The 16,492-nt window shown below is 35.9% G+C and overlaps 1 protein-coding gene across 2 annotated transcripts in view; it reads left to right on the top strand.

Moving 5' to 3' along the window:
- Window positions 1-16,492, top strand: part of LOC120624423 (serine/threonine-protein kinase NLK) — a 202,969-nt gene that overhangs the window by 156,482 nt on the left and 29,995 nt on the right. For both annotated transcript variants that reach the window (XM_039890954.1, XM_039890953.1), the window contains exon 4: window positions 9,059-9,165. In XM_039890954.1, coding sequence (XP_039746888.1) covers window positions 9,059-9,165 — 107 coding nt within the window. The remainder of the gene's footprint in view (window positions 1-9,058; window positions 9,166-16,492) is intronic.

Here is a 16,492-nt window from a genome sequence, read left to right as displayed (position 1 = left end):
AGCGACTGGCTGCACAGAGCATAGGCCCGGATGTGTCGCGGTTGTGCAGCTGTGCCCACCCGGCTATCGATAACGGTGCGACGCGTTTAACAAACAAAAAACGCACCACGTAGTTCGACTCACTCACTAAGAGAGAGACCACATGAGTAGCGTTTTATCCCCGTGCAAAAGTTAGACACTTTAGCGTCTTGTGTTTCAAAAAACAGGAGTGATTTTCAGACTTTATATCATCATCGTCTCATATCAACCCATTTGTTAATGGCCCAGTAAAGGGCACGGGTCGCTTTACAGAATGAGAGAATGTGTTCCACCACGCTGGCCAAATTCGGATTGGTGGACTTCATACGCCTTTGAGAACATTATGGAGAACTCTCAGGCAGGTTTTCTCACGATGTGTTCCATTGTCGCAGTATTTAAATCAACCTAAGGAAACAAACTGGCACACATTTATGTTACTACAGTATGTAATAAAAAGTAAAAGGTAAACTCACAACTCTTTAACACATTTTCCAGCTAGTCGGCGTGAGTCCATTTTACTAGGTAGGAAAAGCTATGCTATGCTAAACGATAAAAGAATCTGATTAAATAAAAGATAATTTATTTTGATCAAAAATACCGAACAGCGAAATTGTGATAATTGTAAAAATATAATTGTTAGATAGCGAGCAGTGCAAGATGGACACCAAAAACTCTATACATAAAAAAGATTTTTTATTTAAAGAAAAAAATCACACAAAATATACATCTAAGTTAATGCAACAAGTCCCACAAGCTTAGGCTGTGCCCTTTGTGTGCAAGACACAATGCCAACTTTACGACTGCCAGACGTGGGTTTCTGTTTATTTTAGTTCTTATGTGACTGCAATAAGAGACGTGTTGCAGAATGTGTACTCAGTATAGAAGGGGGTGGAATCACAGCCCCTCTGTAAATAATTACGTCTGCCCACTACGCCATGAGGGCGCATCCCCTTACGTACCAGGGCTACCAGAGCCAAGTGTAAGAAATTCTGCCAAAATCGATGAATTTAAGATAATCTGCGAACGAATTAGTTTTCACTGGGAACTTAATCGCTTAGTTTTTTGTCCTGTATTTTGTAATGTTTTAAAAAAGACCAGCAGTAATTTAAAGGAATCTCTGTCCTAGCAATTTCTTAGTTTATTTTTATATTGAGTGGAAACACAAACAAAGCTGTGCACATTAAGGGAAATATTCATCTATGACAGATGGATTCGGAAATAATTTGTATAGCAATATTAGTACACAAGTAGTACTTGATTAATTGATTGATTGTACACACAAAAAGAAAAAGTATTTTTATAAATGGCAATAAAAAAACACAAAGAACTCTTTCAGATAACTATTGGTGTGAAGTATTTCTACAAAAATATATAAAACGATAGGCGGTTGGGTTACCAGATCCTTTTATGGCATTTACTGAAGTAAGTTTTAACCTAGTCAAGGTTAATAACTTAAAAATACATTTATTTTTTTATAAAAAATCTGGTAACCCTATCGACTACAGTGAGCCCGTTTAAAGTTTTCAAACATGGTTCCCCCCGTCATGGTTTTCGAGTTTCCTTTGCTTCGCTTTTTGGGAGTCCTGAAGAATAGGCTTCACTTCGCCCTAGTCATTACTGAACTTCTGAGAATTTTAATTGTATCCAATTTAAGATCCCCCTTATTAAAACGTATAATTTTGCTGTGTCTTTGATCTGTTTACTACTCCATATTCCCCGGCTTTTATGGATTGTTCGTCATGCAGAAAATCCTTTAAAAAATACTTTCCTGGAATCTACATTGGTTTATGTTTATGTAGAAGGTCTTTTCATGAAGTTGCTTTAAGTTTTCATAAAATACGTTTCAATGTATTGTTTATTTTTGGAAATTTCAAGGCAGAAGCTATTTCTACTGTGTTAACCTTTTTTCTTTTCGTGATTCATACAAGTTTACCGTTGTATAGTTAAACATTTTGTCTCTCCTTACTTTGCAAAACTTTTACATTTACTTAGTTTCTTAAATTAAACTCTTCTGCTTGGCTTTTATGTGGAAACTCGAACTGGGCTCAAGGTACTACGCTAATGTTGTGTAGATGGAGACGGTACGAAAGATGGTGATTAGTAAAAATAAATTATAAAGAAACTTCCGACTAGTTGAGAACGTAGGTTAAAAATATTTGAATTCAGAGTTCTTAACGTACCTGTTAAGACTTAGCAAAATTTTTTGTGAATAGAATGTTTTTAAATATAAAAAGAAAATCTTTTTTTATACAACATATTAGAACTAGTTTAGTTAGAAATAATGGAGTGCAAGTTTCATCATCCTTACTTATATATTTTGTCGTACGGTTGGTTGGTCTTGTTCTTTGTGATGTCAAATTGCTGATGACAGAATGAGTGAAATTAGTTTGTCACCTGCTACATGATAAAGCCGTAGGTAGGTAGCTACATTCGTGGACAGGTCGTTGTAGCTGACATAGTATTATACAGTGTTTTATTTATCAGGGAAAGTAACCTTATCTTACTAGGACGGTTATTTAAATTTAACTTGAATTATGTAACTAGTGCGAAGAATTGGTACACTGTTATTTGCATAGGGTACTTGTTCAAATTGTACGAGAAAGTTATCACTAGATTTGAATAATTTTCTGTGCTCAGATTATTTTATGTACCCTTTTTAATCTTTACGTGAAACGTCTTCGATTTATGATGGAAATTTTAAGCTACAGATGGGAAATGCGCACTTAAATTCAACTTGCCAACCTGCGTTTTTTAAGTCGATAAATAAATGAGAGAAAAAATGTAGTTAAAAGAAGTTTCTGAGGAGTTTCTTTGCTAAAAGCGTTGCGTTATCAGATAACATAATATTGAAGAAATTAAAGATTAATTTTCTTTTTTAAAGGTTACCAGATTGCGAAATTTTTTCTGATTATCATTAATGTCAGGAGTGACGTTTGTTTACTTGAAACCCTACACTTTAACCCAGACGAACTGTTATGCATTATTCATGTCGTAGACTGTGTCCAAATTCTCCAGAATTAAATTCCATGTTTGACCACCGAAGATGCATTACTAAAATATGAGCACCACAACCTGACACAGAGTTTCTTAGTAACTAATTCTACGATGTATCATCTACAATTTGCATTTCAGGTCCGCACGATGAAACATGCATGTGTATCCACTTGGAAACGGCACTAGTGGATTCTCTTTATGTAGCAAAAAATGGGTCAGACGCTACCTGACTGACTGTAAATTTATTTATCACTGAACTAAAGCTATTTCTTTAAAAACTATTTTTGCCCGGAATGCTTAAGAAATTTAGTTTACTTTCTCTCCTAGTCAAGCTATGAGATGCAAACACTTCCAATTTGATTTCTGCAAGCGTAACTAATGTCAAGCCTTAGTATAAGATTGTACGCTCCTAATCGAAGGTAGCTATCGACATTATTCGACGCCAGAGTAAAATGTGATTTATGTATCGTTTTTTAAATCTCAAATTTGTCCGCACTTCTGTAGCAAGCGCTCTTAGCAAAATAAAAAAGTGGATCACAGAATTCGTGGCATTAAAACTAGTAGCATTAGATCTATTTTGCTTTGACGCTAGTTTTTCAATACTCGTAAACGACTGCGGTTGCGAGCATGAATATCTTGTAATAGGCGTACAGTTTAGGCGAATATAGATCTTGTTTTTCATACTCCACTCATCAAGGCATTTTTTACATCCAACTTTATATGCATATGCTTAGAAGATTCCTCATTGATGATCGGTCTCAAAGGGTACATTTTCGTAGGTCGATAGCTCGGTACATATAAAGTATGCGGGGACAATCGCAAGGCGAATGTTGCTTTGTGTTACGGTTGCTTACTCATTGCGTTGTCTTTGAATTACTGATCATAATAAGAGACAAATTAGTTCACAAAAGAAAACAGACATAAATAATTTCAAAGCCACTGTCCTCACGAAAAATAAAAAATATTACAATAATTAACGCTGTTATTGATTTTTTTTTTATGAACACGCTTGCTTATAGCAACTGTGCTATAATATAATATACTAATATTATAAACGCGAAATTATGTCTGTTTGTTCATTTATTTGTTACCAGTGCCCGGCTCAACCGCTGAACCGTTTACGGGAGATAGGAAACTTTTCCTCGAGAAATCAATCAATTCTCAAGATTTGTCATCTAGTTAAATATACTTTTGCCTTAGGTGTTGGGCAGAGTGCATCAAACGAGACAACACTTTGTTATATTATGTACCTTGGAAATGTATACGTGAAAGGCGGTACGAAGTACGAAGTAATGTTCGCTGCATTTGCAGGCTGAAATATGCATTTCACGCCAAACACATCTGCCAGGAGAACGAACAGAACATGCCTTCAGGGAACTAGTGACTGCAAGCATCGTCTAGGCAATAGTTACGTTATAAAACAAACCACATACAAAAATTCAAAATTCAAAATTCAAAATTATTTATTTCAAGTAGGCCGAATACAAGCACTTTTAAAAAGTCAAGTATGTCTGTTTGTAGTGACTCTACCACCGGTTCGGAAGGCAGATTCTACCGAGAAGAAGAATTAAGAAACTCATCAATTGTATGATAACCTCGCTGTAATAAATGTGTTTTAACACATTCTTTAAACTTATGCATTGGTAGGTCCAAAATTACCTTAGGAATCATATTATAAAAGCGTAAACTGAATCCCACAAATAACTTCTGCACCTTTCGCAGACGATATGCAGATGTCACAAATTTATGACCATTTCTTGTAAGTCGACTGTTTATATCCACTTTTTGTTTATAAAGACTAATATGTTGTCTTACAAATACTAAATTGTTATAAATATACAGTAACCATTATATAGCAGCAGTCGTAGAGCGTTTGGAGACAGAACTCGTCCGGAGAAGTACTATAGCCGTGCTTATTTCTGCCGTCTGATTGACGTTCGCATTGCTATGTTCCGGTTGAGACAGCGATAGCGGAAAGCGATATTGTTTTGTACTAGGGACTATAATAGTGGTTCCTCGCGATTTTGTCGTTATTTCTTTACTGACAAGATATTTTTTTCCGATACAAACATTTATTAATCTAAATAATATACCCTGACACCCCGCGTCGCATCGGTCTCGTCTCGGTTACTTAGGGTTAAAGTTTTAAATTAAATATGTAGTATTCCTCCTATTTTTACCGGATTTTGATAAGTTTTAGGAGTATTTTTTTCATTCGTTCCAGCTATTTTAATATTGCACGAAAACTTCAGTTATTTTTATTTGTATAGATAAATACAACGTACGGACGGTGTTTTACGTTTGTATGTTTTACGTTTGACCTTATGCCAAATTTTCCTCTTGTACGAGTTGTTCAAAATTTTTAGGGTAGGCACCTCCAAGTGCAACGACCTCTATGGCGTAGCGGTTAGCGCTTTAGATTTAAGTGGGAGGTCCGAGGTTCGATTCCCGGCAGGGACAATTTGGGCATTTATAATTTCAGAATTGCTTTGGCCTTGGCTTATTACCATCCTATCGACAAAGTGCCGCTAATCGCATATCATAACATAACCGCGTATCGTCCCGAAACGCTTAAAAGCATTATTTCTAGGGTGGTAACTAGCCAGGTTAGACCAGAGAAGTTGTAAATTCCCTAACCTTTTCTGTCAGGGATCGTATCCGGTAAGAACAGCGCTCACCTATTGCATCCAGTATTCTCGCCTGAACTGAACTGTTTTAATTTTGAATTTCAAAAGGGGTTGACTTAAACAGGTGTTGGAAATTTTAACTTGATACATCCAGCTATTTGAATGAAATAATTGAATATGTGTATTTTAAAATAGGTAGATTTATTCGTCCAATCAAGATTAAAACAAACATTCATAATCCAACCCTGCCCTATGTATCATACGTGTTATCAGGTATTCAACGGTCAATGACGTTTCTATCAGTCCTCAGGGACGCCGTCCATTTTAGAGCAGCCTCTATAAATCAACTTAACTTTTTGGCGTTATTGCAAACGAATATTAAATAAACACCAATACTTTTTTTACGTATAATATAAATGCGAAAGTGTGTAACGATGGATGCGTGTTTGTTACTGTTAACTACTCTGGTTTTTTTTTTTTGGATTTATGGATTAACACATAGGCTACTCCCGGAAAGATGTACCGTTACCACGGGATTTATGAAAAACCAATAAAAGCGGACGAAGCCGCGGGCTACATTAGTGTATTGTAACCACTACTGTGTGAGCCCAGTGCTTATGACATTGGCTTCACTTTCGGAGTGCCAAGTTTGAATCCCAGCTAGCACCTCTAGCTTTTCAAAGTTCGTGCGTTTTATGTAACTTAAATATGGTAGTAAGAAACCTGCATGCCTGAGAGTTCTCCATAATGTTCTCAATGGCGTGGGAAGTCCACCAATCCGCATGGGGCCACGGCCACGCGTTGTGGACTACGGCTTAAACCCTTCTCATTTTGGGAGGAGATCCGTGCCCTATAGTGGGCCGGTAAAGAACGTAAGGATATAAACAATACATTACTAATCAAGATAGGATATTCCTGAATTTATATTTCATAGTACAATTCTCAGCGAGTGACAATTTCTCTGAATTAGGCAGAATTCCTCGGCAGCTTGGTTCAGCTTAGTTTACGAACTAACCGCAACAAGTACTGCATAATTTCAACGTCCGGTGTGTCCTGTAATTTCGGTAATGGCGACGACGCGACGGGGCGGGCCGGGCGTAGATAAGCGAGATAGCGTATGGTCCTTAGAATTCCGGGCCTTTTGAGCCCAAGGGAGAATGAACATTCCGATCCCCGTGCCTGGAAAACTCATCCCCCGCGTGAGTGTTCAAATTACGCTTTAAGGTTCGTTTCGGGACCAGGACAAAAAAATTCTTTACAAAAATTATTACATCACGATATTTTAATCTGTACGGATATCTTTGTTATGTTCATGTCACGTACATCATTTTTTTTGATGAATTCCTCTATCAAATGAATATTGGAATTGATCAAAAACACAATATAACATTAAGTATTGCTAAAAGTATTGCTCGCGTATAAAAGTATTGAGATATCTTAAAATAAAAAATTAAATAGTGTTTATGGATCGTTTAGATTAACGACGTCGTCGTGAGCTATTAAGGAGATATTGGGGTGTGAGGGGGAGGCCACTAGTGCAAATTTTATAATGCTGTTGGAGCGTTGCAATACCTATAGTTCTAGACGCTTTCTTTATAAGAGCATTTTTGCTGTTATGCAGTTCGGATAGCGATTAGCGGTGGGCCTTGTAAGAACCTTGGAGATATTTAACATAGTTTAACGCATATTTAACATAGTTTAACATAGTTTGATGTATATAGCCTATATGTTTTCCGATTATGGTGCTTATTATATATATATATTTAATAAGCACCATATATTTATATATATATATAATATATATATTATGAGCATATGATACTAATGTATTTTATTTTGGTATTAACCACATTCAACAGGACAAACGAACATAGTAAAACCATTTATTCTTTATCAGGAATATAATAACTGAATTGAGCTTTATTTTTTAATTTAATTACTTTTAAGTTATACTTTTACGATATTGTACTTTTTTATGATTGAATACTCAAAAAAATTATAAGACGATCAATCCACTTTTATCCTTGTCGCTTGAGATTTTAGGATTGTCGAGTGTGATGATGCGATTGTCTGTTCTAGCGACACACACCTTTATTTCGTTGGTAGGCAACGTTCAATACTAACTAAATTCGGTTGGTTTTGTACTCATTAGCGCGACCAGCGTTCGTATTTGTTTGCGAAAGTCCTATTAGAGCAGAAATGGCCAAAACCGCTCTAAATGGACGGTGGGTGTGACTCTGTGTTGTTTACAAAATTATTTGTCATTCATTATTTCTATCTATCTATCTTAGATACTAATAACTTGAAGGGGTTTTCAGGAAATGCATTGGTCCCGCAAAATGATCTTATTACGTGACTATTTACTTTTGTACTTTAGCCAATAGTAAAACATGCAACATACAGATATTAGGTTCGATTATTCTCTGGTTTGGCAAGCGAATTATCGAAAATCTTTGAATTCAGTTTTCTTTCTGTTCGAAAATAAAGGAATATTTTCTTTGAGTAAAACTGTTTATCTACTTTATTAGGAGTTCTTTCCCTTCAGGTGATATTACCAAATTCCACCACGCGAGTTTGCCCATTGCTCTACACTTTTTTCCACAACATGATTTTTTCATCCAAAGGCTGTCTGGATGGAGAGTGTTTTAAGCGATAACGCCGCTTTTACGCAAATATACATTTTATTATTGTTAAACCTATTTTCGTTCTATAAATGACAGCCTTTATCAGTCTATCTTTATGTTCTAAAATCAAATTTTCACTCTTCATGTTCAGTGGCGTGCAAAGGGTTTCTGAGCAGGGTATGCATAAAGCAGGTACATGGCATAAAATGTGAAAATTCTCCTCTAATACGAGTTATATAAAATAATTTGGGTATGCAGTGCTTTTTTGCATATGTGAAGTGCACGCCACTGTTCATGTTCTAAGTTATTGCTAGGAAATTACTAATGTCCGTTTTCACAAAACCGAGTAAGCGCATTAATCGGATGCCTAGTAGTGGTTTATTTTTTTAACTTTTCACGAACACTATTGTGATGTTCAACGACGTCGGGGGGCGTCCTACGTTACGACATGGATTCGGCGGATCGTTAAGTTTAGGGGACGTTAACTGACACTGACAGATGAAAAGATATAAATTCAGTTTTTATTTTAATAACTTTAAATCCGTAAATAAAAAATATGATAATACAAACACAAAATACCTTGTGGCAAGAACCGTGGACAATTTAGGACAAATGAGTTGCGTCAAAATCGATTGGTAAAAGGTAATATGTCAAGAAATCTTTTAGTCGTTACTTACTTAGGCATTGCCTTGTCCGTCGTTTGTGAAAAAGGGTATTAGTCGTTGCCGCTCTTAAAGTACTCCCCCACTTAAAATAAATGTGCCCGAAATTTCCTTAACCAGTACGCCCATACAGTTACGTGATAACCGAGTTGCTCCAGAGCGACCTACACAAGATCATCGTGTCACCGCAACACCTCTCCGCCGACCACATCAAAGTCTTCCTCTACCAGATACTCAGAGGTACGTAGCAACATTTAAGGCAATGCTTACCTTCTGGAATGCTTTTAGCAGGAAAATAATTACTGTGGTAATATTTAAGGTTGTAACTAGCGGACCCGCGCGACTTCGTCCGCGTATGAGTGAAACTTAATAGTCGTATGTTGTCGCGTACTGTTTTTAGAACTTTAAAGAAACAAATTACCTGTGTGCTACATTTATTGTTTTTGTTTATAATTTAATTTTTTTAGAAGTGTATTTTAATTTCATTTCATTTCAATTCCGACATACTTCCCGTCGTTTTGGCGTAACGTTTACCGTTCATTGCTGTTCATTGTTCATAGCTGTAGCCCGCTATTTCGGCTGCGTTTTTATTTGGTTTATAAAATTCCCGCCGGAACCGTTAAATTTCCCATGATGAAATCTTTCCTATGTCTGTCTACAGGATATTTTTTTAATAGTAGTAATTGAGGGACCAATCAGATGGCCCGCCTTATGGCATGCACAGGGCATGCCAGGAGCACGTCCAACATGCCGCCCTTTATTTTATTTATTAACTCATTACACATAATATACATCACAGGTCTTAATTTAAAAGTGTAAGCATAAACTCAAAATAATTTTTCCGTACACCTAGCCGTTGACAAATTTTTGCTTTGTTAGTCTAATAGGTTAATATACCCTGTGTCCATCAATTTGAGGCGTAGGTGTCAAGGAACCGGGAACACAACATTGCAACAATTCTACTTAGCAGCAGAAATAAGCATAGCGATACTACTTCCCCGGACGAGCTCTGCCAAAAAAAGCTCTACTACTACTAGATAGATATGATGCTAACTATTTCTTTGTGAAAAGTCACCAAGATAGGATAACGGTCAAGCTAGCAATTTATAAATTTAAAATGCATACAAAATTTTTTCTGAACCGACAGTATTTAAACTAGCAATCGCGGCCTGAGCGCTTTCTCCAATTAAGCTACGGCTCTCCTACCGTCGATGCCGAAATTAGTATATGCCTTTTCATATCAGTCTTATAGCGACTGTAGCGTCATCTAGTAGGAAACGTTGCAGTTTCGATCTACCTTTTTAAAGGTCCATATTACAATGAGACACGTTTGAAACAAGAGATGACACATTGCTTTTATAATTTTTATAAATTTTATTAGTGTTTTTACCTACACTGTACGGGAAATAACATTTCTATGAAATAACGCCGTTTTTGAACTGCAGTTTTTCCGGGATGAATATTCTCCTGTATGTCGCATCTCTCCGATGCACGAGTGTACCAAATCTTATCAAAATCGGTCCAATAACCAACAATCAAAAATATTAGTTTTAAGTCTCCAGGTGCTGGTTTAATTTTTTTTCTTTCTCTACAAGTTAGCCCTTGACTGCAATCTCACCTGGTGGTAAGTGATGATGCAGTCTAAGATGGTATCCGGCTAACCTGTTAGGGAATATGACAGTGGTAACTAGCCACGGCCAATGTCGACGTTCTTGAATATTAATTACAATGTTTGATTGTGTCCCGAGAAAAAAATCTTTGGTCTGATTTAGTTCGTTTGGCTAAAATACCTGCAGATATACCTGAATGGTTTCGAAATAATTTATTCAAATACTACAAAGTTACAGTTCGTTAACTTTTCTCTGTGCCCCGCAAATTTAATGCGGGGATGAATAAAGCCTATAATTTCATCTTATTAATTTTGAATAAGGTGTTCGACGTGATTAATATTGTGGGATTTTTTATTTTCTTTGAAATTTGCTTTGCGCTAAATTTTACCAGTATCGAGCATATAGCGAGCGATAATGCATTATAATAAAACTTTCAATGTATTAAATACCTTTTTTTCTATTGTAAATGTCGTATTTTCTACAAACGTAGAATAAGGCGAAAGATATATTTTTTGAAAAGATTTTTATCTGGTTACTTACGCGTGTACAGAAGTTCACACACGTTTTATTAGTGCCTTTTGAATTAAGGTATTTTTTTTATTCTTTTATATACTTTTTATGTATCATCAATAGTTTTCTCAGCGCTCGCAAAGTAATGAGTTGTATAGGCAATTGCTACTTTGGGTTACATTATTGCAATTTTCTTAAGGTTTTCCAATTTTTTTTATAATAAATTATATTGATAGTTTAACATCTTTTGCTGAAGAAATGGTTAATATCGGTCCAGAACTTTACGAACAAACAAACAAGCAAAAAAAATCTTTCCTCTTTATAATATTATTAACGGGGAACGAGTCACGCAACAGGGTCGTACTATCAAACTTCACGTTTATAAATTTAAGTTTTAAACAAACCAGCTCCCCCGGTTGCGGTCGTGACCGTCTCAAAGTTATAGCCGAAGCTACCTTCTGCCGGCTTTTTCCATTTCCACCTAGCTTAAATCAATTAAAACTGAGAACACCAACTTTTCAACTAGGTGCGCTTAATGCAGAAAGTCTTTCCTACTTCCCTGCAATTCATTGCGTATTTCCTTTTTGTACGAGTAGGTAGATACTTTATATTTTAACTACCACTTTAGCATGCTTGACTTGAGAATCATTACGAGGTTCTGGGTTCCATTCCCGGATCAGGCCAGTAATTTGGAGGTATTTACATCTGAATAGCACGACTATTCAGGGATATAAAAGAAAAACTATAAAAAAGATGCATCTAAATGATGTTTTTTCTAATATTGGCATTTTAAATTATACTAATTGACATTTCCCAATAAATACTCATTAACTTCTCATTCCAAATAATTATTAAAAACAAGCCTAACCAAACTTGTACTTTGATGTTTAAATTTTTTAGTTTTTATAATATAACCCTATTACTTAGATTCTAATTCATATTTAGACAGATTTTTCATATTGCATATGAATTAATAAGTATATAGGCATAGATAGACATCAAACGAATGTAATTATGACTTATGACATATTTTATTTTGTATCGAACTAACTATATGTGAACGTTATGAAAACCTTTAAATAGCTGAACATTCACTATAGCTCACAACGTAAAAAACAGGGACAAAAAATATCAGCGGTTGGTTTTCAAAATAAATAATTTTATATATAGAAATAAAAGCGTCCGGGGAAAAATCACTAAAACCCATGCATCCAGAATATCATATTAGGATATGCAGTCTCAGTCGTGATCTGAAATTGTTAGATAAACTATTATCTTCCACACAACCTGTATACTAAAGGTGACGTCAATCAGAATTAATTCCAGACATAATTTGGCATGAATACATCGTAATTACCTCCTTGATTGCTATATCACTTGTTAATTCAAGCGTATGATTAGTTGATTACATTAGGGACTTCATAGTTGAAACCTTTACGTTGTCTTCTTGCTTTTACATCCATTGCTGAAATTTAATTCATAGTCCTTGACCGCGACTTCAGTAATAAAAAACAGTATAAAAAGTAAAATTTATATTAATAAAACATAAATTTTTACATTTCAAACTAAAATGCAGCGAACGGTTATCGAAGTAACTATAAAACGCACACAATTAAGATTATTTTTAGATATACTGTAATTAATTAATTTAATTTCATATCTGTGCTCCATAACTGCTCATAAATGGTTTAGATAGTAAGTTCAAGTACGGATAACGAGGTAGCCTTGGGTTCGATTTTACGGCTTGGGTTTAAAAATCTCAGTACCTCAATAAGAACACAACCGTTTTTCGGAGATTAAGTACGTTAAACCTTGTTTACTTTCACCATGTTATAATTATTCTCAATACATTCATTGAATAAGGGAGGAGGGTTTGTAAACTCTGTATCCCATTTTCCTGAAAAGTCAATGTTGATGACAGACAGATGCGAGCGCTGAGGATTACTTTAAAGTCCAAATATATATGAGACATGATTTTATGGATAGAAAAAGCCTTAAAGAAATCATTTTCTAAACATTTTTTTTAAAGTGCCACGCCTCTCTTATAGAAATCTTATGTGGATGTGCTTATTTTAAAACATTTAAGCCGATTCACGATGACATCCTTTCGCCGGATTTGATGTTATTAATCCTTGCAATTATTCTTGCCAATGCCAAGAGATTTCCCCCGAGTGGAACGCACGGATAGAAAAGGGTATCTAGAAAAATGTGATCGTTAAGCTACCCGACGCCCGCAAGTTTAATTAAAAAGTTAATAGTTGCTTCAGTGGTCTCGACTGGAGTAAAGGGATAACGTGGTTTGACAACTTCGGTGGCCCCTTACTAAAATTATGGAGTGGCGTGGCGGTTACATTTACTGGGGTTGCTACGAAAAAAAAAAGATTGTTGACTGCACTTGCGATAAAAGTACAAGTTTTCTTCAAAGTCGTGCACTCCTGTAGGAAGCCTCGTGGAAACCGATTAGGGGTATGTTTTTAATATAACCGGCCGCCATGTCGCTTACAGGTAAACAAGCTACCATCTAGACTGTATTGACTGCTTACAACCGGCTAAGATGCAGCTAATTGCTATCCAGTAGTGGTATAAAGATGGAGTGTTATAAGTTTGACTTTCCCGTGTGTGTGTGTGTCCGTGACATCGTAGCGCTCGAATGAATGATTTGATGTTGTTCTTTTAATTTGTTAAGTGAATTCGTCGGGAATTTTCTTGGCTATTTTTGAAGAGAATCTATCCAAGATAGCTCCCGCCATAAATCTTAAACTTACTCAATATGGGTATCACTCAAGGCGGGGTTTTGGTAATTTAAATTTATGTTTTATCGTAATCATTCTTGCAATTTTTTTGTCATAAAACATTGAAAAAAATAATTGTGCTTGAATATCGACGAAACATACATCCATACTTGTTTAAAACCAAAAAAAAAAAATATTTATTCCAATTGGACATCACAAATTAAGTTTGCGAAATAGTATAACGGGCAAATAAGGCTAAATAAAAGTGGTTTCATTAATTTTGTTGATCCAAACGAAACGTAGAGATATAATCGCGTAGCTGGCGAGCTGTTCTAACGAGCAAAATTATGCAAATGCGACGCGGCTGGCGCCTCGGTCTTTTGCAGTCGCGACTCTTACGTAGCTCAACCATTATTTATGCGCTAGATTTTTGTATTTGGGAAATATGCACGCTTCTCTTATTATTAGTCTTCTACGGCACACGGCTTATTTGATCGATGATGAATTTTTCGGTGAAATTGTGGGTAAATCCTTATCCTTACTTTATATTATAAATCTGAAAGTATGTTTGTTTGTTTTTCCTTTATTTAAAAAAGGAAGAAAGAAATTTTTATATTAGCCCACACAATTGCTTACAATTTTAAACAAAAATATATCTAAATAAACTAGGCTACTATACAATTAATACATTTCTTAATGACGAGGTTGCTTGGAATCATCCAGCTCCACTTTCATCTCTCACAAGATAGAAAAATGAATGGTAAAATGTAAATTGTTGATGTTGGAAAAGAGCAACTGCTGAGTTTCTTGCCGGCTTCTTCTCGGTAGAATCTGCCTTCCGAACCGCTGGTAGAGTCACGACACACAGACAGACTTACAAGTGCTACTTGAATTAAATTAATTTTGAATAAAAAAAAAATTATATATCACAAAGCATGTGGACAAATAGGGTTCTGCTTCAGCACGAAGCCGCAACAAGCTGCGGCGCTGGTTTTAGGGGAACCCTGTGTGCTCATAGACGTGTTTGCGACTGCTTCATCAATGCCAAAACTTTAGGTCTATACATAATAAAAATAAAACACGATACGATATATAAAATTTACAGAGCTAAACGAAGTAGCTTACCAAAAAGTATGGTAACGCTAGATACGCCCTTTGTACAAACCACTAGAAATAAAGTACGGCCCTGCTACTATAGAGTATTACACACACAAACGCATACAGAAAAATAATCATTTCAAAGAATGGCCTCATAATTGTTAATTTAATAACTATGAATTTTTAAGAACTATTAATTTTACGCTCTACCCAAGCGACCAATAAACTTGATTTTTGGCCTTCGTTCAAAAGACGGCGAGTAACATAGGCTTCTTTTTATCACATATAAACAAACGGTTCCCGCTTAAATTGGTGCCTGATTTTTGAAAACCATGATAAACGCGGACGAAGAACACTGGCAACAACTAGTAAATTAATATAACTGAATATTGCTAATGAATGTTATTTCTTTAGTATCGATTCCCCTGACCATTAACACTGCCATTAATGTTAAAATAATAACATTAACTTATTGAAAAATAATACTATAAAAGCAAGTGAAATACAATGAGTCTTTAAAACGTATTCTTTGTAACAAAAGTATTAATTGAAAACTATAAGCCCCTTCAAACATATGGCGGGATGGATATAAATACAAAACAAACAAAGACTCTCACAATGTTTTTTTACGGTAATAATTGAGGGAACAAGCTCAGGGCCCGCCACATAAACAGAGTAACAAATCGAAGAGCATGCATGGCACCCGTCCTGCAACGTGCCGCCCTGTGTCCATCAATTGTGTCCTGGATCGTAGTTGCTAAGCCTCATGTGGCGATTGCACTGGCATCCACGCCCTTCAGTCCGGAACAAAGCATTTCAACAATGCAATCTTAGCGGCAGAAATAAACGTGGTGGTAATACTTCCCTCTATCGGGACCTCTGATACAAAAAGCTCAACTGCTACTTAAACCTCTAACGCCAAACGAATTTCATACAGCGGTGTGCACAGAATGTTCGAACAAAGTAGGCAATATTCAAGCAGATTATAAACTCGGAATTTTGCTCTGGTCTGGTCTAGTGAAAGGCTTCGGCTGTGGCTAATGACCACCCTACCGACAAAGACGTGCCGCTAGGCGATTTAGCGTTCCGGTATGATACCGCGTAGAAACCGATTATGGATTTAATATCACGTGGGATTGCAGACAAGGGCTAACTTGAAAAAATTAATATACAGTATTAAAGCTTGATTCTTACCCAGTTGTATTTCGTTGTCGGCCGATTGGCGCAGTGGGCAGCGACCCTGCTTTCTGAGTCAAGGCTGTGGGTTCGATTCTCACAACTGGAAAATGTTTGTGTGATGAACATGAATGTTTTTCAGTGCCTGGGTGTAAAAAATAAAAAATGGAAAAAATATTAATCAGCCATCTTAGTACCCATAACACAAGCTACGCTTACTTTGGGGCTAATTGGCGATGTGTGTAGTGTCGTAGTATATTTAAATTTATTTATTTATTTACTATTTCGAACCATGTTTTTTTTTGCTAAAAATTTATCTTTGGGCATAATATTGCGGAAAGTTTGTACTGTACGAAGTGTTTTTCTATCATGTGGGCATCATCTGCTCAGCCCATGAATTATAACTACAAAAAAAAACTTTCCTTTTCAAAATATTAGTAT

Source organism: Pararge aegeria, chromosome 6 (assembly GCF_905163445.1).
Source record: "Pararge aegeria chromosome 6, ilParAegt1.1, whole genome shotgun sequence".
Lineage (NCBI taxonomy): Eukaryota > Metazoa > Arthropoda > Insecta > Lepidoptera > Nymphalidae > Pararge > Pararge aegeria.
Note: the sequence above shows the minus strand (reverse complement) of the source record. Positions and strands in the feature narration are given on the sequence as shown.